Source organism: Panthera uncia, chromosome F2 (genome assembly GCF_023721935.1).
Source record: "Panthera uncia isolate 11264 chromosome F2, Puncia_PCG_1.0, whole genome shotgun sequence".
NCBI lineage: Eukaryota > Metazoa > Chordata > Mammalia > Carnivora > Felidae > Panthera > Panthera uncia.
In genome coordinates, this window is record NC_064812.1 from 25660404 (window position 1) to 25684828 (window position 24425).

The 24425-nt window shown below is 36.7% G+C and overlaps 1 protein-coding gene across 3 annotated transcripts in view; it reads left to right on the forward strand.

Annotated features, from left to right (window-relative positions):
* The window catches only part of CSMD3 (CUB and Sushi multiple domains 3), a 1252643-nt gene that overhangs the window by 612906 nt on the left and 615312 nt on the right, over positions 1–24425 (forward strand). For all 3 annotated transcript variants that reach the window (XM_049632997.1, XM_049632998.1, XM_049632999.1), the window contains one exon: positions 21649–21770. In XM_049632997.1, the coding sequence (XP_049488954.1) occupies positions 21649–21770 (122 nt within the window). The remainder of the gene's footprint in view (positions 1–21648; positions 21771–24425) is intronic.

Consider the following 24425-nt stretch of genomic DNA (forward strand, 5'->3'; position numbering starts at 1 on the left):
GTGTACGCGCGCTTCCCGGTTTAGTAGTTGTATATGCACATAGGAGAAAATAGCATCTGCTGAAATAATTGACTGTGGCTTCCTAAAGAGGTGAAAATGTCATACAGCTTCCCACCCAGGAGTGCATTATGTACACATTTTTCACTGACTAACAGGATTTCATTACCAGATAGAACACTAACTGTTTGCATTGATTTATGGACTAAATAAATACGATTTTATTACTATCTTCTTTTTGGCGATGGTCCACATGTTGTGGGAAATTAGTGACAATGTTGAGTTCTTGGATCATGAAGGATACTTTTCTACATACTGACTTTTACCAAGCAGTTTATTAAATAATCAACTCTTTATCCTTTGTAAGCCACAGAATCTTTAAAATTTTATTAAATGCACTATACATAAAAAAATGTACTATACATATCATAAAAATCATATGCAGAAAATATGGAAAGAATCATGCGTTATATATTTATAAAGCTTTAGCCTTCAAGAATCAGGGGATTAAAAAGTCAAAGTATTGGTATAAACAGTGTATATATTAATAAGAAATATTTTCATGTATTTAAACATGAAAATAATTTGACATACTACAAATGTGCATAAGTAATGATATAATAGTATTTGTATTAAAATATATTCAGGTATGCAAATAAAGAGCTACTATGACTAATTAGAATTTTTTCAAGAATTTCCTATTTTAATATTACCTAAAAAATAAAGAAAAAATGACAAAAATATAATAGATATTTATAGCAAACTTGATAAAAACAGATTTTGGCATCTAGCTGATGTGAGTTCAAATAAATTTGGGTAATTTCTCTGATTAAATTCTCTAGTTACAGTTATCCTCTTTATAAAAATTTGAATAATAATAACTATTTACATAATAACAACAATAAAACTTAAGTAAATAATAACTAATACACAGAGCTTATTATATCCTGGACAGGCTTTAAGTGTATCAATTCATTTGATCCTCTGAACAAACCTATGAGATACCGTAGTATCATTTCTTTCTTACAAATGAAACTGAGGCATGGAGAGATTCAGGGATTCAGTGTAGGCAAATGGATAGTAAACAGTAGAGACAGGATTTGAACCAATATAATCAGTCTCCACTATCTGAGCTATATTCTGAAAAGTAATATGTAACTCATAGGTATTGTATTTTTTTCTTTGTCTTGTTCTCAATGATTAAATGCTGTAAAATAGGTAAAGCTCCCGATACAGTGCCTGGTATGTAGTGAGCCTTCATTATAAGGTTATTGTTACCGGTATTTGCTGTCATCTATAGGGATTAGCACCACAATTCATACTGACATTGAAGAGTTCACATGTCACAGGATAAAACTTGGTTGAAAGTCAAAGATTCTGAAACACCAGGTAATAGGGACATATCTTGAGCTAACAACTGATCCAGCCTTAAACATTAAAATTCTTCTTTTAGGAAGATGGGGTGGGAAAAGAACTAGGAAAAAAAAAAATCCAGTGCGGTTATAGTCAGTGCTAAAGCAACTCCCCTGTTTAAGGCAAGAGACCTTCTTCTTCTTTTTCTTCTTTTAAGTCAAGAGACATTTTATTTTATTTTTTTAAGTTTATTTATTTATTTTGAAAGAGAAAGAGATAGAGAGCATGTGCACCAGGGAGGGGGCAGAGAGAGAGGGAGCGAGAATCCTAAGCAGGGCTGGAACACACGAGCCATGAGATCATGAACTGAGCCAAAATCAGGAGTTGGATGCTTAACTGACTGAGCCACCCAGACACTCCAGATTTTTTTTTTTTATCAAATCTCTAAGAGAACCTATCTCAATACCACAAACTATTCACCTATAAACATTCTCTTAGCTGGGAGAATTCATCATTGACTTTTTTGTCTATGGTAACTTAACAACCCAGACATAATGTAACTCTTTCTAACTAGGATGTTGAGTAGATGGTGAGATTTATATCATCAAAATGCTTACAGGGAAAGAATTTGTTCCTTCAATAATATGATTATACTGAGAAGGAACATCGAGAATGTCAGTATGTGTCTTGACATGAGCTGTACAACGAAGTAGGTATGGGGACCAAAACATCTACTGAAAAGAAAGCAGCTCAATTTTTTAAAATGTGAAACAGAGATCAGCATTGTTTTTCATAGTGGTCACACAGCAATTTTTTTGTAGAGTTTTTAAGAGCTTAGGATCTGGGCTTGGAGAGCGTTTGAATCTCATACCCAAGAGACAACCTGAAATCAGGAGAAATCTCAGCAAGTAGGAAACAAATACATTTCAAGTGCTTGACAACTTTGCCAGTGGCAAGTCTTAGAGCATTACCTTAAATATTTCATTATATCCTGTGTTGTGATTGACATTAGCTCCTCAGAGTAAATATTAAAAACATACACATACAGGCAGCTCCAGATATATTGTGCCCCATTTTTTTTTCATGATCCAGGCTTTTCATCATCCTCAGTAACCCTCATCCTGCTCCTTCACATACCACATCCCCTGGTTTGGTGTCACAATCAAGACACCATTTCCTAAGGGTGTCATTCATTCAATAAACACTAATTGACTACCTGCAGTACCAACCAAGGACTAATCAGTAATAATATGTGATAATTGTCCTGAAGGGGCTCACAGTACGCTGAGGGAAAAAAAAAAAGAATACAGAACAGAGTAAGATAATATTTGCAATAAATTAGCTTATAAAGATCAAAATGATGGGAACAAAAGAGAGGAGCACCCTGTTCAGGCTGGACTGGGATTGGGGCCACCAGTGAAACTGTCTCAGAGGAGCTCCCACTTAAATTCTATATTATAAATGGGAAGGACACCTGGGTGGTTCAGTCAGTTAAGCATCCAAGTCTTGATTTCAGCTCGTCATGATCTCACAGTTCCTGAGATGGAGTTCCACTTGAGGCTCTGCACTGAGGGTCCGGAGTCTGCTTGGGATTCTCTCTCTCCCCCTTCTCTCTGCCCCTCCCCATCTAGTGCTCTGTCTGTGTCTCTCAAAATAGCCTTAAAAATATGAATGGGGATTAGATAAATGATAGGGGAAAGACCTAGAAAGAAGGGTATATAATATGGTTTCAGTTAATAAGATTTTTATTTCTTCTTCAGTGTCAAAACACTCTATTAATCAGCTTTTAATACAGTAAGTCCCCACTATAATGGAAGCTGAAGTTTATGTCTTATTTCCAGAATTCCCTTTCATCGAAACATCTTGATAAAGTATAGAATTTAAAAAAAAAGCAAAAGAATGAGCAAAAATCAAAGATATTAGGTGAACAAAAGACATTACAGTAAGGCAGTGGTTCCTAATGGGAGGGAAGCAGAATTTTGGCATGCAGAGGACATTTGGCAATGTTTGGGGACAACTTTTGATTGTTATAACTTTGGAGGGGCCGCTAATGGCATCTAAGGGACATAGGCAGGGATGTTGCTAAGTGTTCTACAAGACCCAGGACAGCCTCCGACAGCGCAACAAATAATATCTAGTCCAAAATGTCAATAGTATGCAGACTGCAAAGCTGTGCACCAAGCTGATAATTGGGAATGAGGAATAAACACAAAATAGTGTGAAAAATCTAGTATTTTAACCTCCTGAGAGGCACAAAACAGCAAAAATCAGAGGGCCACTACTTTCTATCACTAATATAGATTGATACTAAGAGACTAGTGGTTGTTTTGTAAAGCTGAGAGTGATGGTTTCACATCCTGCAACTATTGTTTTTAGCTCAGAAATAAGATTTCTACGTTATTTAAAGAGAGCCCTTGGTAAGGAGATCCCATGGCATCTTAACTGCTCATTGTAGTTTTTCCACTTACTGACTTCGAGAACACTAAATTATTTTCTTGTGTCCAGGTCAAACCACCCTGTAGCAATTTTGTTTCTAACTAAACCCTTGGAAACAAATCTTTAAGAATTTTGGCTAGAAAGGTGCTTATACTGTGATGCAGACAGGTTCAACCAAGGGCTCCTGTGGCATGATAAGTCATTACTTATCAACTTCACCCTGTTCAGGTTCTGGCCCCAAGGTTTGCCAGCTCAGAAACTCATCCTCACGTTTGCTCTAGGGTTGGTGATACAGGGGGTATCGACTTTCCACATGAGGCACACGCACGCGCACACACACACAATTGTGGATGATTGGCAAAATATTAATTTTAAATGACATTAAAGGAGTAGACTAAAGAGACATAACAGTTAAGTGCAATGAAATATCTTGGATTAGATCCTGGAACAGAAAAGAGGATATTAGTTTAAAAAATGGAACAAAGCAAAAAAATAAAAATAAAAAACCTGATGAAATTCAAATGAAGTCTGAAGGGTAGTTAAGAGGAATATACCAGTGATACTTCCTTAGTTTTGACAGATATCTGTGGTTGTGTAAGATGTTTAGGGTTGGGAGAGATGTTTAGGGTTGGGATCTGTGTATGATCTTTACATCCTCTCTGTGAATCTAAAAGTTTTCCAAAATAGAGGTGCCTGGGTAGTTCAGTTGGTTACGCATCCGACTTGGGCTCAGGTCATGATCTCGCGGTTTGTGGGTTTGAGCCCTGTGTCAGGCTCTGTGCTGACAGCTTGCTCAGAGCCTGGAGCCTGCTCCGGATTCTGTCTCCCTTTCTCTCTCCCCCTCCCCTGCTTACACTCTGTCTCTGTCTCTCTCTCAAAAATAAATAAACATTCAAAATTTTTTTTAAAGTTTTCCAAAATAGAAGTTTTATTTCTAAAAACCAAATGACATTGAGGAGAAGAATAAAATAAATGAATTGATAAGGGTTTCTCATTTTGAAAGCAATTTTTTAAAAAACCTGTTTGTAAATTAGAAGCACTAAAGCAATTTGTTGCATTTCTATAACTGAAATATGTTTGCAATTCTGTTTTTAAACTCTCATTATATTGAAATCCTAATCTACTTGTTTTAATTTCACATCAAAGTAAATATGTGAATCAGACCTTGCAAATCAGAGGCTTGTTGTCCAGAAATAGCTTATCTATATATATTTGGCTATTGTAGGTTGATAGATCTTAAATTTTTTCCAACATTGAAAATATTAAACATTTCAAATAAACATCCAGATTCCTAGCTTTGGAAAAATTAGAAGTATTGGGAAACTTGGCCTGCAATCAGAGGTGTCTAAAACATTTTGGGTAGAGATGTTTTCCTTTATCCATGTCATACGCTTGCCAGATGGCCACATACCCCCTTTTTTTCCCCCAATCCCAGCCCAGTTACCAGGTGGGTCAATTGTGTGCTTTTGATCAAGTGACATCTGATTTTGGAATTTCTATTTCAGTCTTCAATATTAAATAAATCTGGGTTTTCATATCTTTATTAATTTAAATTTTTGAGAGATTTAATTAAACTAATTTACCTATCACCATATCAGGATGTAAGAAATTATGTTCTGGAGTTCCACTTATGAAACATTAAAAAAGTTTGCAAATGTCTACTTATTTTTGAGAGAGAGAGAGAGAGAGAGAGAGAATGAGAATGAGAGAGGGAGGAACAGAGAGAGAGAGGGACAGAGGATCCAAAGCAGGCTCTGCACTGACCACAGAGAGCCCGATATGGGACTCAAATTCACATTCCATGAGATCATGACCTGAGCCAAACATTTTAAATCTGTTTATGGGGCTTAAAATGTTTGTTTCACTCAGCTTGTTTAGGTGTGGCAGATAAAGGATGGGGTACAGTATTCTTTTCCATCCAATATCTACATAATTTGGGACCACTTTATTTGTTCTATTTTGCTCTGAATGGTAGCTTTATGCCAAGATTTCTCTACTTGCCAAATGTTTAAAAAATTGTTGTCAGAACATTTTCTTAGATTTATCTAATAGTGTTATCCTTGAGTAGTATAAACGCAAAAGTGAATTTGGTGGTTGCCATTCTGTAGAATCTTATATTTTGTTCCTTGAAATCATGAATAATAATTGTTAAAATATAATTCTTTTGCATAGAGAAATAGACTCTCCCACATATCAGTGTTTTTCATATCCTAGGATTCACTGACCCAATTCCAGATGTGGTCTCCTAGTCTTTTTTTTTTTTTTTTTTTACTTTTCTTTATTTCCTTGTATAAAAGATCTTGGATGCTGCCTTAGAAGCATATTCTGTTCATTGTTATGCAGAAAAGAGCTTGTAATGAAACCCCATTATTTAGGGAAATGTTTGGCTGTTGTGTGGCCTTCATATCACCAAGGATTTGTTAAGCCTATTGGTATAAATAAAAAAAAAAAAAATGGAGAGAAGATAATGCGCCTACCTAAAAGAAACTGCTTTGAGATACTTTAAAATTCGATTAGCAGCACCAAGATCTAAAATCTAGTGACAGTAATGTGTAACAATTCAATCACATTTATAAAATTCAAAGAAAAATATTAACACTTGGTCTGGTTATTGGATATATTCGAAAAATATACATTTTTCTTTTTCTTAAAGATACTATACGATCTTTTTCTTAACATGTGTTTTCCTTCTTTAGCATGCCTTAAATTATGTCATACTGATGGCCTGTAATTGTTTTGAGGAATAGTGCTTTATGATTTGACTCCTCGGGCTATTGCGAGTCTCCTATATATGTAATGCAACCATACCTTGGGGATACTGTGGATTTGGCCCCAGATCTCCACACATAAAACAAATATGACAATAAAGTGAGTCAAATGAGTGTGTGGTTTCCCAGTACATACAAAAGTTACCTTTAGCATTTAGAGGATCCTGGGAAGATGGTGGCGTAGGAGGATGCTGGGCTCACCGCACCTCCTGCTGATCACTTAGATTCCACCTACACCTGCCTAAATAACCCAGAAAACCTCCAGAAGACTAGCAGAACAGAGTCTCTGGAGCCAAGCACAGACGAGAGGCCTACAGAAGAGGGTAGGAAGGGCGGCGAGGAGGGAGGGAGCTCTTGTTATTTCCTGGACGTTTTCCACAGACTGGCGGGAGGGAGCCGGGGCGGAGGGGCAGCCCACCGGGCAAGCAGAGCCCCCGAGTCTGGCTGGCAAAAGTGGAGGGACCGGATGGATTGTGTTCTGACAGCAAGAGGGACTTGACATCTGGAAGGTTATAAGCTAACAGCTCTGCTCAGAGAACGGGAGGGCTGGAGGACAACTAGAGGGAGAGTTGTTGAGCCCCGGACTACAGAGCTCAGCTTGGCGGGGAACAAAGGTGCTTGTCAGTGCCATCTCTCTCACCCATCCCCAGCCAAAAGCCCAAAGGGAACCGGTTCCTGTCAGGGAACTTGCTTGCACCTCGCAAACACCCAATGCTGTGCTTCTGCGGATCCATCCCTCCTGCCGGTCTGACTCCCTCCAGGTGCTGCAGGGGCCCTCCTGAAGCGGATCTCCAAAGGAAAAGCGAGCTGAGCCTTCCCCCCCTCCCCTGCTCCTGTGCACCTTGCTGATCCACCCCAGCTAAAATGCCAGATCCCCAGCACCACAAGCCTGCCAGTGTGCAAGTAGCCCAGATGGTCCACGCCACCCCACAGTGAATCCCGCCCTAGAAGAGGGGAAGAGAAGGCACATACCAGTCTCACTGTGGCCCCATGCTGGGCTGGGGGCAGACATCAGGTCTGACTGCGGCCCCGCCCACCAATGCAAGTTATTCAAGACAGCACAGGGGAAGTGCCCTGCAGTCCTGCACCACTCCAGGGACTATCCAAAATGACTAAAGGGAAGAATTCCCCTCAGAAAAACGTCCAGGAAATAACAACAGCTAACGAACTGACCAAAAATGATTTGAACAATATAACAGAAAGTGAATTTAGAATAATAGTCATAAAATTAATCGCTGGGCTTCAAAATAGTATAAAGGACAGCAGAGAATCTCTTGTTACAGAGATCAAGGGACTAAGGAACAGCCAGGAGGTGCTAAAAAATGCTCTCAAAGAGTTGCAAAATAAAATAGAGACAACTACGGCTCGGATTGAAGAGTCAGAGGAGAAAATAGGTGAACTAGAAGATAAAATTATGGAAAAAGGAGAAGCTGAGAAAAAGAGAGATAAAAAAAATCCAGGAGTATGAGGGGAAAATTAGAAAACTAAGAGATGCACTAAAGAGAAATAATCTACGTATAATTGGTATTCCAGAGGAGGGAGAGAGAGGGAAAGGTGCTGAAGGTGTACTTGAAGAAATAATAGCTGAGAACTTCCCTGATCTGGGGGAGGAAAACGGCATTGAAATCCAAGAGGAACAGAGAACTCCCTTCAGATGTAACTTGAATCGATCTTCTGCACGACATACCATAGTGAAACTGGCAAAATACAAGGATAAAGAGAAAATTCTGAAAGCAGCTAGAGATAAACGTGCTCTAACATATAAAGGGAGACCTATAAGACTCATGACTGATCTCTCTACTGAAACTTGGCAGGCCAGAAAGCAATGGCAGGAGATCTTCAATGTGATGAACAGAAAAAATATGCAGCCAAGAATCCTTTATCCGGCAAGTCTGTCATTTAGAATAGAAGGAGAGATAAAGGTCTTCCCAAACAAATAAAAACTGAAGGAATTCATCACCACTAAACCAGCCCTACAAGAGATTCTAAGGGGGATCCTGTGAGACAAAGTACCAGAGACATCGCTAAAGCATGAAACCTACAGACATCACAATGCCTCTAAACCCATATCTTTCTATAATAACACTGAATGTAATGGACTAAATGCGCCAACCAAAAGACATAGGATATCAGAATGGATAAAAAAAACAAGACCCATCTATTTGATGCCTATAAGAGATTCATTTTAGGCCTGAAGACACCTTCAGATTGAGAGGATGAGGGGATGGAGAACTATTTATCATGCCACTGGAAGTCAAAAGAAAGCTGGAGTAACCAAACTTATATCAGACAAACTAGACTTTAAATTAAAAGCTGTAACAAGAGATGAAGAAGGGCATTGTATAATAATCACAGGGTCTGTACATCAGGAAGAGCTAACAATTATAAGTGTCTATGCACCGAATACAGGAGCCCCCAAATATATAAAACAATTACTCACAAACATAAGCAACCTATGGATAAGAATGTGGTAATTGCAGGGGACTTTAACACTCCACTTACAGAATGGATAGATCATCTAGACACACGGTCTAAAGAAACTAGAGCCCTGAATGATACATTGGATAAGATGGACTTGACAGATATTTAGAACTCTGCATCCCAAAGCAACAGAATATACTTTCTTCTCAAGTGCACATGGAACATTCTCCAAGATAGATCACATACTGGGTCACAAAACAGCCCTTCATAAGTATACAAGAATTGAAATCATACCATGCATACTTTCAGACCACAATGCTATGAAGCTTGAAATCAACCACAGGAAAAAGTCTGGAAAACCTCCGAAAGCATGGAGGTTAAAGAACACCCTACTAAAGAATGAATGGGTCAACCAGGCAATTAGAGAAGAAATTAAAAAATATATGGAAACAAATGAAAATGAAAATACAACAATCCAAACGCTTTGGGATGCAGCGAAGGCAGTCCTGAAGGAAAATACATTGCCATCCAGGCCTATGTCAAGAAACAAGAAAAATCCCAAATGCAAAATCTAACAGCACACCTAAAGGAAATAGAAGCAGAACAGCAAAGACAGCCTAAACCCAGCAGAAGAAGAGAAATAATAAAGGTCAGAGCAGAAATAAACAATATAGAATCTAAAAAAACTGTAGAGAAGATCAACGAAACCAAGAGTTGGTTTTCTGAAAAAATTAATAAAATTGATAAACCTCTAGCTGGGCTTCTCAAAAAGAAAAGGGAGATGACCCAAACAGATAAAATCATGAATGAAAATGGAATTATTACAACCAATCCCTCAGAGATACAAGCAATTATCAGGGAATACTATGAAAAAATATATGCCAACAAACTGGACAATCTGGAAGAAATGGACAAATTCCTAAACACCCACACTCTTCCAAAACTCAATCAGGAGGAAATAGAAAGCTTGAACAGACCCAAAACCAGTGAAGCAATTGAATCAGTCATCAAAAATCTCCCAACAAATAAGAGACCAGGACCAGATGGCTTCCCAGGGGAGTTCTACCAGATATTTAAAACAGAGATAATACCTATCCTTCTCAAGCTATTCCAAAACATAGAAAGGGAAGGCAAACTTCCAGACTCATTCTATGAAGCCAGTATTACTTTGATTCCTAAACCAGACAGAGACCCAGTAAAAAAAGAGAACTACAGGCCAATATCCCTGATGAATATGGATGCAAAAATTCTCAATAAGATACTAGCAAATCGAATTCAACAGCATATAAAAAGAATTATTCACCATGATCAAGTGGGATTCATTCCTGGGATGCAGGGCTGGTTCATCATTCACAAATCAATCAACGTGATACATCACATTAATAAAAGAAAAGATAAGAACCATATGATCCTGTCAGTCGATGCAGAAAAGGCCTTTGACAAAATTCAGCACCCTTTCTTAATAAAAACCCTCGAGAAAGTCGGGATAGAAGGAACATACTTAAAGATCATAAAAGCCATTTATGAAAAGCCCACAGCTAACCTCATCCTCAATGGGAAAAACAGAGCTTTTTCCCTGAGATCAGGAACACGACAGGGATATCCACTCACACCGGTGTTGTTTAACATAGCGTTGGAAGTTGTAGCATCAGCAATCAGACAACAAAAGGAAATCAAAGGCATCAAAGTTGGCAAAGATGAAGTCAAGCTTTCACTTTTTGCAGATGACATGATATTATACATGGAAATCCGATAGACTCCACCAAAAGTCTTCTAGAACTGATACATGAATTCAGCAAAGTTGCAGGATACAAAATCAATGTACAGAAATCAGTTGCATTCTTATACACTAACAATGAAGCAACAGAAAGACAAAGAAACTGATCCCATTCACAATTGCACCAAGAAGCATAAAATACCTAGGAATAAATCTAACCAAAGATGTAAAAGATCTGTATGCTGAAAACTATAGAAAGCTTACGAAGGAAACTGAAGAAGATATAAAGAAATGGAAAAACATTCTGTGTTCATGGATTGGAAGAATAAATATTGTCAAAATGTCAATATTACCCAAAGCTATCTACACATTCAATGCAATCCCAATCAAAATTGTACCAGCATTCCTCTCGAAACTAGAACAAGCAATCCTAAAATTCATATGGAACCACAAAAGGCCCTGAATAGCCAAATTTTGAAGAAGACCAAAGCAGGAGGCATCACAATCCCAGACTTTAGCCTCTACTACAAAGCTGTCATCATCAAGACTGATGGTATTGGCACAAAAACAGACACATAGACCAATGGAATAGAATAGAAACCCCAGAACTAGACCCGCAAATGTATGGCCAACTAATCTTTGGCAAAGCAGGAAAGAATATCCAATGGAAAAAAGACAGTCTCTTTAACAAATGGTGCTGGGAGAACTGGACTGCAACATGCAGAAGATTGAAACTAGACCACTTTCTCACACCATTCACAAAATAAACTCAAAATGGATAAAGGACCTGAATGTGAGACAGGAAACAATCCAAACCCTAGAGGAGAAAGCAGGAAAAGACCTCTCTGACCTCAGCCACAGCAATTTCTTACTTTACACATCCCCAAAGGCAAGGGAATTAAAAGCAAAAATGAATTACTGGGACCTTATGAAGATAAAAAGCTTCTGCACAGCAAAGGAAACAGCCAACAAAACTAAAAGGCAACCAACGGAATGGGAAAAGATATTTGCAAATGACATGTCGGACAAAGGGCTAGTATCCAAAATCTATCAAGAGCTCACCAAACTCCACACCTGAAAAACAAATAACCCAGTGAAGAAATGGGCAGAAAACACGAATAGACACTTCTGTAAAGAAGACATCCGGATGGCCAACAGGCACATGAAAAGATGCTCAACGTCGCTCCTCATCAGGGAAATACAAATCAAAACCACATTCAGATATTACCTCACGCCAGTCAGAGTGGCCAAAATGAACCAATCAGGAGACTATAGATGCTGGAGAGGATGTGGAGAAACGGGAACCCTTTTGCACTGTTGGTGGGAATGCAAATTGGTGCAGCCGCTCTGGAAAGCAGTGTGGAGGTTCCTCAGAAAATTAAAAATAGACCTACCCTATGACCCAGGAATAGCACTGCTAGGAATTTACCCAAGGGATACAGGAGTACTGATGCATAGGGGCACTTGTACGCCAATATTTATAGCAGCACTCTCCACAATAGCCAAATTATGGCAAGAGCCTAAATGTCCATCAACTGATGAATGGATAAAGAAATTGTGGTTTATATACACAATGGAGTACTACGTGGCAATGAGAAAGAATGAAATATGGCCCTTTGTAGCAACATGGATGGAACTGGAGAGTGTGATGCTAAGTGAAATAAGCCATACAGAGAAAGACAGATACCATATGGTTTCACTCTTATGTGGATCCTGAGAAACTTAACAGAAACCCATGGGGGAGGGGAAGGGAAAAAAAAAAGAGGTTAGAGTGGGAGAGAGACAAAGCATAAGAGACTCTTAAAAACTGAGAAGAAACTGAGGGTTGATGGGGGTTGGGAGGGAGGGGAGGGTGGGTGATGGGTATTGAGGAGGGCACCTTTTGGGATGAGCACTGGGTGTTGTATGGAAACGAATTTGACAGTAAACTTCATATATTGAAAAAAAAGTTAGCTTTACACTCTACTGTAGTCTATTAAGTATACAATAGCATTATGTCTACAAAAAACAAATAAAACATAATTTATTGCTAAAAATTGCTACCCATCATGTGAGCATTCAGGGAGTTGTAACCCTTTTGTGGGTGGAGGGTCTTGCCTTGATTTTGATGGCTGCTGACAGATCCTGATCAGGGTGGTGGTTGCTGAAAGTTGGAGTGGCTGTGGCAATTTCTTCAAAAACAAACAAACACAAGCAACAGTGAAGTTTGCCAAATCAATTCACTCCTTTTTTCTCCATTTTTCTGTAACATGAGATGCTGTTTGATAGCATTTTACTCACAATAGAATTTTCAAAGTTGGAGTCAGTTCTCTCAAACCCTGCCACTGCTTTACCAAAGAAATTGATGTCAAGTTCTAAATCCTTTTTTTTTTATCATTTCAACAATCTTTACAGCATCTTCACCAGGAGTAGATCCCATCTCAAAAAACCCCTTTTTTTGCTCATCCTAAGACTCAGCTTCTCATTTACACAAGCTTTATCATGAGATTGCAGCCATTGAAAAGCAAACCAAACATAAGAATAATGAAACAGTTTCAAATACTTTGAGGATGACCAAAATGTGGCAGAGACATGAAAGAGCCAGTGTTATTGAGAAAAAATGGCAACTGATAGACTCGCTAGATGCAGGGTTGCCACAAAGCTTCCATTTGTAACAAGGGCAACAGCTGCAAACAAACTAAAATGACATATGCCTGTACTTTCAAAGAATCCTGTACTTTTCCTGTGTGGCCTTTTTCATGATTATATAATTGTGCAATGGGCTGTTTCATGTCTGTCTCTCTCCCCACAGTGTGAGATATGTGAAGGCAGGGCCTGGCCCACAAGTGCACGGTCACTAATCCTAATACTGTTGCATGCATCCTAGTGTTTTGTTTGTTTGGTTTAATATTATTGTGGTTGGGGCCCCTGGGTGGCTCAGTCAGTTAAGTGCTACTCCGGATTTCGTCTCAGGTCATAATCCCATAGTTCCTGGGATGAGCCCAGTGTCAGGCTTTGTGCTGACAGCATGGAACCTGCTTGGGATATTCTCTCTCTCTCTCTCTCTCTCTCTCTCTCTCTCTCTCTCTCAAAAATAAACATTTTAAAAAATAATTGCTGTTGGTTGTATGAATGAGTAAATAAATAAGTGGGTAAATATTCTGTGCCCTCGCACTTAAAACTAAATAGAATTATATTTAAAAAATAAGTACATGGGGAGAGAAAAGTACATGACTTGACTTTTTTCATCCTTATCTCTAGGCCACTAGTGTTTAGTTTTTTAAAATGCATTCTGTATACAACACCTGGACTGATCAAGCTAACTACATTTACAGTGAAGTCAAGCGTCCTTCAAAACGCTTAAGTATCACCTTAGTTTTGACAAACTCACACACACACACACACACACACACACACACACACACACACAAACAACTGCCTTAACCTATCGTATGGCACTTTGTGAATAGTCGTTTATTTACCTCTCCAGCTATATCTGAAGAATCTCGTCAGCTCCAAACAATCTTAGATATTCTGGGAATTAACTTTCTTATATACCATATGATACTTATTGCCATTTTCCCCTCTGCTTAGAAACCCATCCTGATTTCTGCTCTGAGTTCATGTGTCCTAACTTTCCAAAGTTCAATTTTGACATCATTTCAAGGATGACTTCTCTAAGCTCCCAAGCTGCAAAAATGTGCACTTTTTGTATTCCCATTAACACGTGCTACCTTTATTTTGGCACTAATAACAAGTCTTACAATGATCTGTTTGTGTCTTTAAGACTTTAAGTCTCTTAAAGAAAGGGTCCTATCTTGTTCATTTTTGCCGTGAAACATCCAAAGTCAATGTTTGGTGTTGAATAAATATCTCCATAAAAAATTATAACAAATTATCATCAAAGAGTCATTTGACCTTTCACTAGGAGGAAAGTTTGTCTACAATTTTAAGTGATATCCAAATTATCCTGAGATGCTTCTTTGATGAATTGCCTCTTTTTCTCACTTTTTAATGAGAATATTTAAATTGTAAACTCTGGTCTTTTTCATTTCTTATATTTAGGTGTATTTCACTTTAATTATTCATTAATTAAAAAAAAACTTTTCTGAGCATTTACTCAGTTCTACACACTAAGTCAACTTTTTTTTTTTTTTGTCACTAGGAGATGAAATGCATAATCACTGACATAAAGGAATTCAGTACTTAAATAATTAAAATAGGGTAAGAATGCTCTAATACAAGTAAGGATTTGGAAGAATGAATATAGCTAGCGGTTAAGAGCTAAAAAAAATCGGGGTGCCTGGGTGGCTCAGTCGGTTGAGCATCCAACTCTTGATATCAGCTCAGGTCATGATCTCATTGTTTGTGGGTTCCAGCTCTACACTTGGCAGTGAGCATCCTGCTTGGGATCTTCTCTCTCACCCTCTCTGCCCTTCCCCACTGCACACACACATTCTCTCTCTCTCTCTCTCTCAAAATAAATAAATAACCTTTAAAAAAAGGAGCTAAAAAGAGTATTCCAGATGAGGGAAACAGCATATAAAAAGTTATGGAAGTAGCTTTGAGCATTGTGAATTTTGAAATTACAAATTGACTCCTTAAAGTTCCTTGTCTTTTTAGATGTCCACCAGATAGCCTCACCCTCTAATTTAAATTCTAGGAGGTCCAAAGTCTTCTAAAAGATGTCAGTGAATTTCTTGGACCAGGAGGTGGAAACTTAATGTCTAATAGTTAACTCTGGCTTTAAATCTTGCTTTCTGATTTTCTGGATTATGTTGATGTTACATAAATTCAAGTAGACACTGTCCTCTAAACAAACAAACAAGCAAACATACAAACAAACAAACAAAAATGGTTTTTAAATCTAAAGTTGATAACCTGCTCAGTTAGTCTTCTGGGTAATTTGGGAAAGGATGTGAGCAGTCTACATCAAAGGTAGACAAACAGTTTGAAACTGAGTAGAACATACTGTTATGTGTTAAATCCTAAGGACAACTAGTTTCCCTTGTCTTTGTCACGACACATCATCCATCTTTTTCTTTCTTTCTGTTCTTCCTACTTCTACCTCCCTTTCCCTTGTCAATGTCCCTAAAACACTATGGTTTCTAGATATATTGTGCATAGTAATTCATCCCATTCTTGCCTACCACCTAACTGATCTCTTTCTTACTGGAAAAACTAGATTCAATTATATTTTCTTTTATTTTTCTCAAAAAGAAAACTGCGTCATTAATTCATACAAATCATTTCTATTACTGGTTTCATGCCATTTGTGTTCTCATCCTTATGCCAGTAGGGTGACTCAGTGAAACAAAGAGCAGGGAGAAGCAGCATTGTATGTAAACTTGACCTTCGTGACTAGGTGAAATTATGGACAGCCAAGAACTGGAAAAAGAAAAATAAAGAATTTTCTTGTTTTAGTTGTGACTTGAAAAATCTGTACACTGTATTTCTCACTTTTAATAGGAATTGCATTTGCAGGGTTTTAATCAAATTTATCTGATCCTGTGCAGTCTGCCTTTTGCTGATTTTAATTCTGTCCTTTTCACGGCATCTCCTCTGTTTTCCAGTTTTCTGCTTTGGGTTCATTTCATTATTATTCCGCATTTATATGCTTCCTTTCAGTGAGACATGGATTAGACTTCCCATTGTTATGCAGATGACGCTCAGATGTATTTGAAGATTAGTCCTAATTGTTACTCCACTTCTGGCACTTTATCAGCTTCTCATGAAGACATAGGGACTGGGATGTCCAATTAAATATTAATAAACAGAACTACTTATTGATAGTTCCAGACACTGATTTAGATAGGTTTTATCATTCACCTTCAGATGTGTGTGTTTGGTGGGGGGGGGGGGGGGGGGGGGGGGGTGTGTGCATGTTTCATGACCCAGAGTCCACAACCTGAGAATTGGGATTGATTCAGAGAGTAGTTTCTCTACCTGTTTATCAGAAGTCTAACAACAGGTATTTGATGTTTAGATAAATCAGCCTTTTTTAACGTAAATTATATTAAATACTATATTAATCAATTAAAGCGAAATAAAAACAAAATACAATTCTGGTGTATTGAAAGTGTTATAACCGTATTTCAAGTCACTACTTAAATTCCACATGTTTGTATTTAGGTTACTATGAAGTTAAACTTCCATGTAGGAATTCACTTCATAATAAAACCAACTCTGTGTGTGATCTTCCAAACTATTAGGAGTTTCCTTCTCGAAAAGAAAGTGCAAGAGAAATATAAAGTGTGGTTGAACAGAGTCCTTCTAAACATATGCCAAATATTGTGTAGGAAGACTAAACTTCTGACACTCAACCCAAAATCTGTACTTACTTAATGGAGTTCTATTTTCTATGTGGAAACTCCATAGTTCCTAGTGATGTCCATTAAGAGGACAGATGCTCTACGTCTAATGGTGTTTGTCTCACTTGTCTTATTTTCCTTTGTCCACTTTGATAATAGATTTCTACCACATTTCATCCAGTTTTTTAGAGCAAATCTTTTGTGATGTCAGTTGAAAATTAATTCCCGAACTCGTTTCATTTACTGGGTATTTTTTCCTCCCTAGATTACTAATTCCTTCATTTAAACTATTTTATTTTAATGTAAGAAGGATTTTTCACAACTTGGGAAATATTTATTTCGTTTAAGCTAATACAGCTCTAACTAGAACTCCTATAACTTATATCTTTGAAAATACTTAATTTCCTGAGCCATTTTATTTTCTGAGTCAATTTTTCATCAGTGCATTGTTTTATATTCAGAGCCTATACATCTGCACACATGAGATGATTTTTTTTTTCCTCAAATGTCCTTAAAACATTTCATTTCAACCATCTCTTATAGTAATGGTCACATGTTAATTTTAAAAAGATAATGTCTTATGAAGTATTACTGGGGAAATGCACACCTTATTATTTTGTACAAATTCACCTTGATTTGATCAGAATGGGTTTGTTCTTTATAAGGTTTCTGCAAGAGCCATGGGAGAAAGGCTGCTAAATTACCAGAGAGGGGCAGGGAACAAAACTTGGAAATAATACAGCTCTTTTTCTATGTTACTTCCTAAGAATCACCTTCCCTGATCTGTTACCACTTCCATAGCATTTCTTGATCTATTACTCCAATAGCATCTTGTAACTCCAACATATATATTGGTGATTTTTACTTGTAATTTTATGAGGTTTTTTTTTTTTATTTTCATAAAGGACAATTTCCTGGTCTGGAACATATTTATAAAGATTATTCATCATCATGTAGAGGTCACTCATTTGATACTCCACCTAAGAGCTGTGATAAATAACTTGGATATTTCTTCCTTTAGTCAACATCCCTGCATTATGAAAGCCACTGTATCAGGAGTTAGCAAACAGGGATGAAAAACTGGCCTTGTCCACAAAAGTTTATAAGTGTGTATATGTTTTAGAAAACAAAGCATGCCAGAGAATTCCCAAATAGTGTCACTCAAAGAAACAGTATGTCCTATCAGAAAGTTGATTCTACTAACTTCAATCATGTGATTGCTATAAATATTTTATTGCTGTGAAGTGCTTAAAATGTTTACAACTATTTCCTATCAGATCGCTAGCACTTAAACACCTTTATAGATGTTTTGTTCAAATAACGTGCTGGGAAGACTAGAGTCCGTACAGAACCCTGAGCGGAGGAATTAGGAATACTTCTCATACAAAGAAGTGGCACATCATCTTGGCTTTGTTTAAATGAAAAGAATTTCTGCAAGGGAATGTAAGAAGGAATCACATTTGAGACTTGGAAAACATTATAGAAATGAGTGGAAAATCATAAAGGGTGTGATATATTCAAAGAAGAACAAGAATTCTTTTCTGGCACAAGTTGAGTATCTACTGTATTAAATGGCAGAAGATTGTACTGGAAAAGAAATCTAGATCCTCATAGAAACAATTTTATATTTTGCATTAGGCAGTTTGTAAGTTATTCTATAGGAAACAGAGATCAAGGTTTTTAATGAAGTCAAGTAAGATAATCAAATCTGTATTTTAGAAAGATAAATATAGTAGCACTAAAGACGATGGAACACAGAAAGAAAAATGAGTATACGAAAGGAGTTAAGTAGCTATTTCTAGCTCAAGAAAGGATGATGATGAAGTACTAGGTATTGGGAAGAAAAGAAAAGGAAAATGGAATGTTTCAGATGAGAAATACATAGGTCTCGAAGGGTGCCTATGTATGGATGGGAGGGAAGTGGATGAAGAAAGGTATAATTAATTAAAAGCTTCTTTAAAACATTTTATAGAATGTCCAGCAGGCAGAGACACGATTACTCTAGAAATAGGAGATGGAAAAATTGGTGGCGTAAATTTGAGAGCTATTTGTACATAAGTGACCATTGTAGCCTAGAAATGAATTAGATTAACTATTCAGGGAGACCATTGAACAAAGAAAAATGCCATTTAATCATTTTATAATTAAGCTACCTAAGGGTCAAATGCAACAAAACAAAACCAAGAACACAAGATATGGAGGGGCATCTGAGTGGCTCAATCACTTAAGCATCCAACTCTGGATTTCAGCTCAGGTCATGATCTCAGGGTTTGTAAGTTCAAGCCCTGCACTGGGGGCCTTGTGCTGACAGTGCAGATCCTGGCTGGTATTCTCTCTCTCTCTCTCTCTCTCTCTCTCTCTCTCTCTCTGTCCCTCCCTGCTCATGCTTGTTCTCTTTCTCTTTCTCTCTCAAAATAAATAAATAAACTTAAATAAATACAAAGTATGGAGCATAATGATTTCAAACAATTAGGTAAGAATCAAGGGAGTTTAGGACTGTATAAGGGAAGGAAGATAATTTCAAACACAGCTTATCAGTTCTTTCCATTCTGCTAAGAAATCGTGTATGTGGAAAAAAATGAAGAAGTACTATTAGATTTAGCAATTAGAAGGTCATTTCTTGCATTGAGAAAGCAGTTTTGATAACAAAATGAGAGAAGGCAACTATAATACTTTCAAAAGTGAATAAGGGAGAAGAATATGGAATAGTACACATAGAAGATTCGTAAGATATTAAAGAGCAATGATCTTACTTATATGTGGAACCTGAAAAAAGACTAAATCATAGAAACAGAGAATAGAATTGTAGTTGCCAAAGTCAGGGCCAAGGGTAGTGGGAAAAATGGGGAGGTGTTGGGTAAAGAATACATTTTCAGTTATAAGATGAATAATTTCTGGGGATATAATATACATTATAGTTATTATACTTAATAATAGTGTGTCGTGTACTTGAAAGTTGCTAAGAGATTAGATCTTAAATGTTACCCCCCCACACACACACACACAAATAGTAATTATGTGAAATGATGGAGGTAACTAACCTTCCTGTAATCATTTTACTGTGTATCAAATCATCACATCATACACCTTAAACTTACACAATGTTGTATATCAATTATATCTCAATAAAGTGGGAGGAAAAGCCAATTATTGAATACTCAGAAATTTTGTGAGGCCTTGATAACCTGTGGTAGCTTAAAATCAGCTAAGATGGGACTATATATACCATGGGAATTGAAAGAGAGACAGAGACAGAGACAGAGACAGAGAGAGAGAGAGAGAGAATGAGAGGCAAGAAAATGCTGTAGTCAGCATAGAAGAGTTACAGGAAATTAGGTAGTAAGTGGAGAAAAGGAAAAATTGGTAACTGATGTTGAAGGAAGAAAAAGGAAAAGTAACCATTTAATCCTCAATGGTTTAACCACAAGATATAAATTTCAAGTTATCTGGAAGAGATTTATGCTAAAATATAAGCTAAAGTGAAAAAATAGTAAAGAAAACTTTATTTAACAAACTAGAGACACCCTTGGTGATAGGAAAGTAAGACTTGGAGTTGAAAGAACCTGAGCTGTAATCCTGACTCTGCTATTTATTAGCTGAGTGATCTTGGGGAAGTCAAGCAAATTTTGGGACCTCTAAATGGATCTTTAAGGTGGCAGTGAATATGGGCACCTGGGCAGCTCAGCCAGTTGAGCATCTGATTTCTTGAATTCAGCTCAGGTCATGATCTCATGGTCATGGGATAGAACTCCGTGTTGGGCTCCACACTGGGCGCTCTCTCTCTCTCTCTCTCTCTCTGCCCCTCTCCCCCCCTCAAAATTAATAAATAAACATTAAAAAAATAAACTGGTGATGATAATAACTATGTAAAGTCTTAAGTGCACTGAAAATATGTGTACCTCAAAAAAAAAAGAAAATATATGTACATCATTTAAAAATACACTGAACTATTATTGATGAGTTGGAGAAGGAGGACACATGCAGGATTTTAATGGAATGGGGCAAAGAGATGCAAATCAAAACCAATGCCAACAAGAAACATGGTGACCAAGAAGGAAGAGAAGGCACAGATGTAGTGCAGCCACTCACTCTTTTTAAGTGGAAGAAAGAAGGGTTGGAAAACTGAAGAAGTATTACAACATTTAACTTTTGTGGGAATTTATTAAAATTACCTCAGTGCAGCTCTTTTTGTAGCCTGAATGGTCTAATTCACAGTTATAAGAACAGCAAAGGTAGTTTTAATATTGATTTCTCAGTTAGTCTCAAGTCCTAGGATACTTAATAAATAGGATTGAAAACACTATCTGGATGGCTTAATCAATCCATGGCTTTATTTCTTTCTTTTTGTAGATTTTTATTAACATGATATTGCATAAATACACCTCTCCCTAATTAAGCTAACCTATTTACAGTCAGAGGATAATTTATAATGCCTCACACTTTTATTCATAGTTAGTTTTCAGTGAATGTTGAAAAAATATTGAGCTTGTGAATTTTCGAGTATAAAAAATAGTCTCACTTTGATAAGTGACAGAACGCCCTAATATGTATTTCAATGTGGCTGTAATTGTGCAATTTTGAATTTAAAGTCTGTTTGCAAAGCACTGTATTGCTAAGACTTTGCATGAGGCATAGGCTCACTTTTAAAATGCAATTTCTTTTTTAGTGAAGACATGTGGCTCTAATCTTCAAGGACCAAGTGGAACCTTTACGTCTCCCAACTTTCCATTCCAGTATGACAGCAATGCACAATGCGTCTGGGTCATCACAGCAGTGAATACAAATAAGGTAAGGTAGAACCATCTGTGGCAGGAAGCAGAATCATAAAGACACAGAATCATAAAGACAAAGGCAAAGAGATCATGAAGAAGTGCAGGAAAGAAAATTCGTATCTAGAGTATGATTTCTGCCAATACTTTCTACTTCTCCCTTATCCAAATGTAAACTTATATGAGAATTTGGAAAAAATCAATCTTTAAATAACACAACTCTCCTCCTGGTGACTAACGTAAGTGACAACACATTAAAATTGTAGATGAATGTTTTCTGAGACTTTTTTTTGAAGTTGTAAGTATGTATTTTTTTAAAGAAGCCATGAATAATGGCTTTTTGCTTCCTATCTTTTCTGCTTAACGTATCATTCAGATATATCGTGTTTTGGCACAAAGCTGCCTTTTCTTTCAATGTTTCTCTTATTACTATACATCTCACAGCTACTCCTTATTATAAAAAGTAGTTTTTATTGTGGTCTCCACTCATAGAAGATTCACATTATGGGTATTTCAAAAGGTTAGATTGTCTTTCTGTTTGACTATAAATGAGTAATACATCTAAACATGCATGTGCCACAATACTTCAAATAAGAATATTATGCTGAACGAATGTAAGAGGAGATGAAAAAAACAGTTTTCCTGTCTTCTCTCTATCCTCCTTCTCCTTGGAAGAATACAGAGAGTACCTAACTAGACAGAATCAGAATTCCTCTCAGATTGTTTGGTATCTTTTCTGGGTTAGTGAAGGAAAGTTTGGTAGTAGAGCCCATAAAACTGGTTCGGATGGTAGTTCAAATACTGACTTACAATTTGCTGATACCTTTGATCAAGTTACTTAACCTCCCTATAATTCTGTCTCTTTATCTATAAAAATGGGGATATTAGGAGAATGCATTTCACAGTGCTGTAAGAAGTAAGTGAGGTAATGACTACAGAGTGCTTAATATAGTAAGGACTTAAAACACATTAACTCATTGTTATTAGATAAAGTTATACTGCCTGCCAGAATGTTTTATGTTCATGAATCGTTATCCTCAGGGCAGCAGCATGGTTTTAAAAATCAATTCAGTGGTCAGTTACACTTGCCTCATAGGCAAGCCCCGATTTATGAATCAGAACTAGATCAGAAGGCTTCTGCCCCAAACTAACTGTGTAAACTTGGGAAACTCACTAAATCTAACCTTTCCTCTATATAAAGAAACTATTTTGCTCACCCAACCTGTGTCGTCAGTTCAATTGAACAAATATTTTATTTGTCAGATATCTTCTCTGTATGAATTATGGGTTGTTGAAATAATTTAAAAAATCATGTAGTACTTGAAAAATAAACTTGCATTTATTGAAGGCTTAGCAACATGCCAGATACTATTCACAGCACTTTTTATGAATTGTTTAATCCTCTTAAGACTCCCCTGTGAAGTAGATACTTTTATTGTCTGCGTTTAACATGGAGGCTGAATAACTTATCTAAGATCACATAGCTGGCAAAGGTCAGAACTGTGTACTTCTTAAGATATGTGTTATTACAAGGATGTATCTCACACTAAGGTGCTGTAAGTATCTTACACCAAGATAAGCGTGAAGTAAATTCATTATAAAGTATGGAACAAACACATTATATTAATCTTGCATTGAGATAGAAATCTTGTGTCATGATAATTACCTGTAATTGTCATCAAAATGTGGTAATTATCTCCTGTTCAATGAGATGTCTGCTTTGCTAAGTTTAATTCATTCTCATTTACTGAGATACCTGAAGTTTCACAGAGGTCATCACATTTCCCCTTGTTTATCTTACCCAATCTACCAAACTTTTATCTCTTCTTTTTCTTCTAAAAAAATCCAATTTATTTTCTAAGGAGGACATAATTACTTTCATTTCTTTGCTATTTTTATCAAGTACCTGACTGAGGACATTATTTTTTGATCTGTTGGTTTACCTCTATTTTAAGATATCCTTATAGAAATTGGTTTTCAAGCATTTTTAACCATGACCCGCAGTTAGAATTTTTTTTTTTTACAATGTGGCCAATTCACTCACGTACACACAATGCCACAAAATAGTATTTTCCCTTAATATGTGAATTCACTTCTCTATTTTTTATTCTAATCTATATTGACCTATTTGTTTTTAAAATATGGGTCATGCCTCAATAAATTTATTTCATGATACACTAACAGGTTATAACACAGTTTGAAAAATCCTGTTTTGCTTCTATAGATTCTCACATCAGATCTTTCAGGAAGGCGGTCACTGGCATAGAACATGGGCATACAGCTTTCCTAGTTGGTATAAATCTCAATTAACCAAGATGCTTAATACCTCAATATCTATAATTTTCTTCAAATATCATTGTACCTGTTTTTCTTTATGTTTGATAGTTTTAAAAGCAATCATGGTGTTCTAATTGTCCAAACCACAAATATGATTGGTGGAAAAATCTCTTGAGATTTGAAGCTGGATTAAACTGAATGGAACTGATTTCAAATCCATACTGTCCCTCTTAGTAGTTACACATTTGTAGACAGGCATGATCTTTGATTCCTCTGAACTAGTTTTTCTTTTTCCTCTATTAGAAATAATAATATTATATCATAAAATTATTATACTGATTAGATAAGGAAACATGAAATGGCTCGTTCAAAATAGAATCATTTTAAATGACATCTA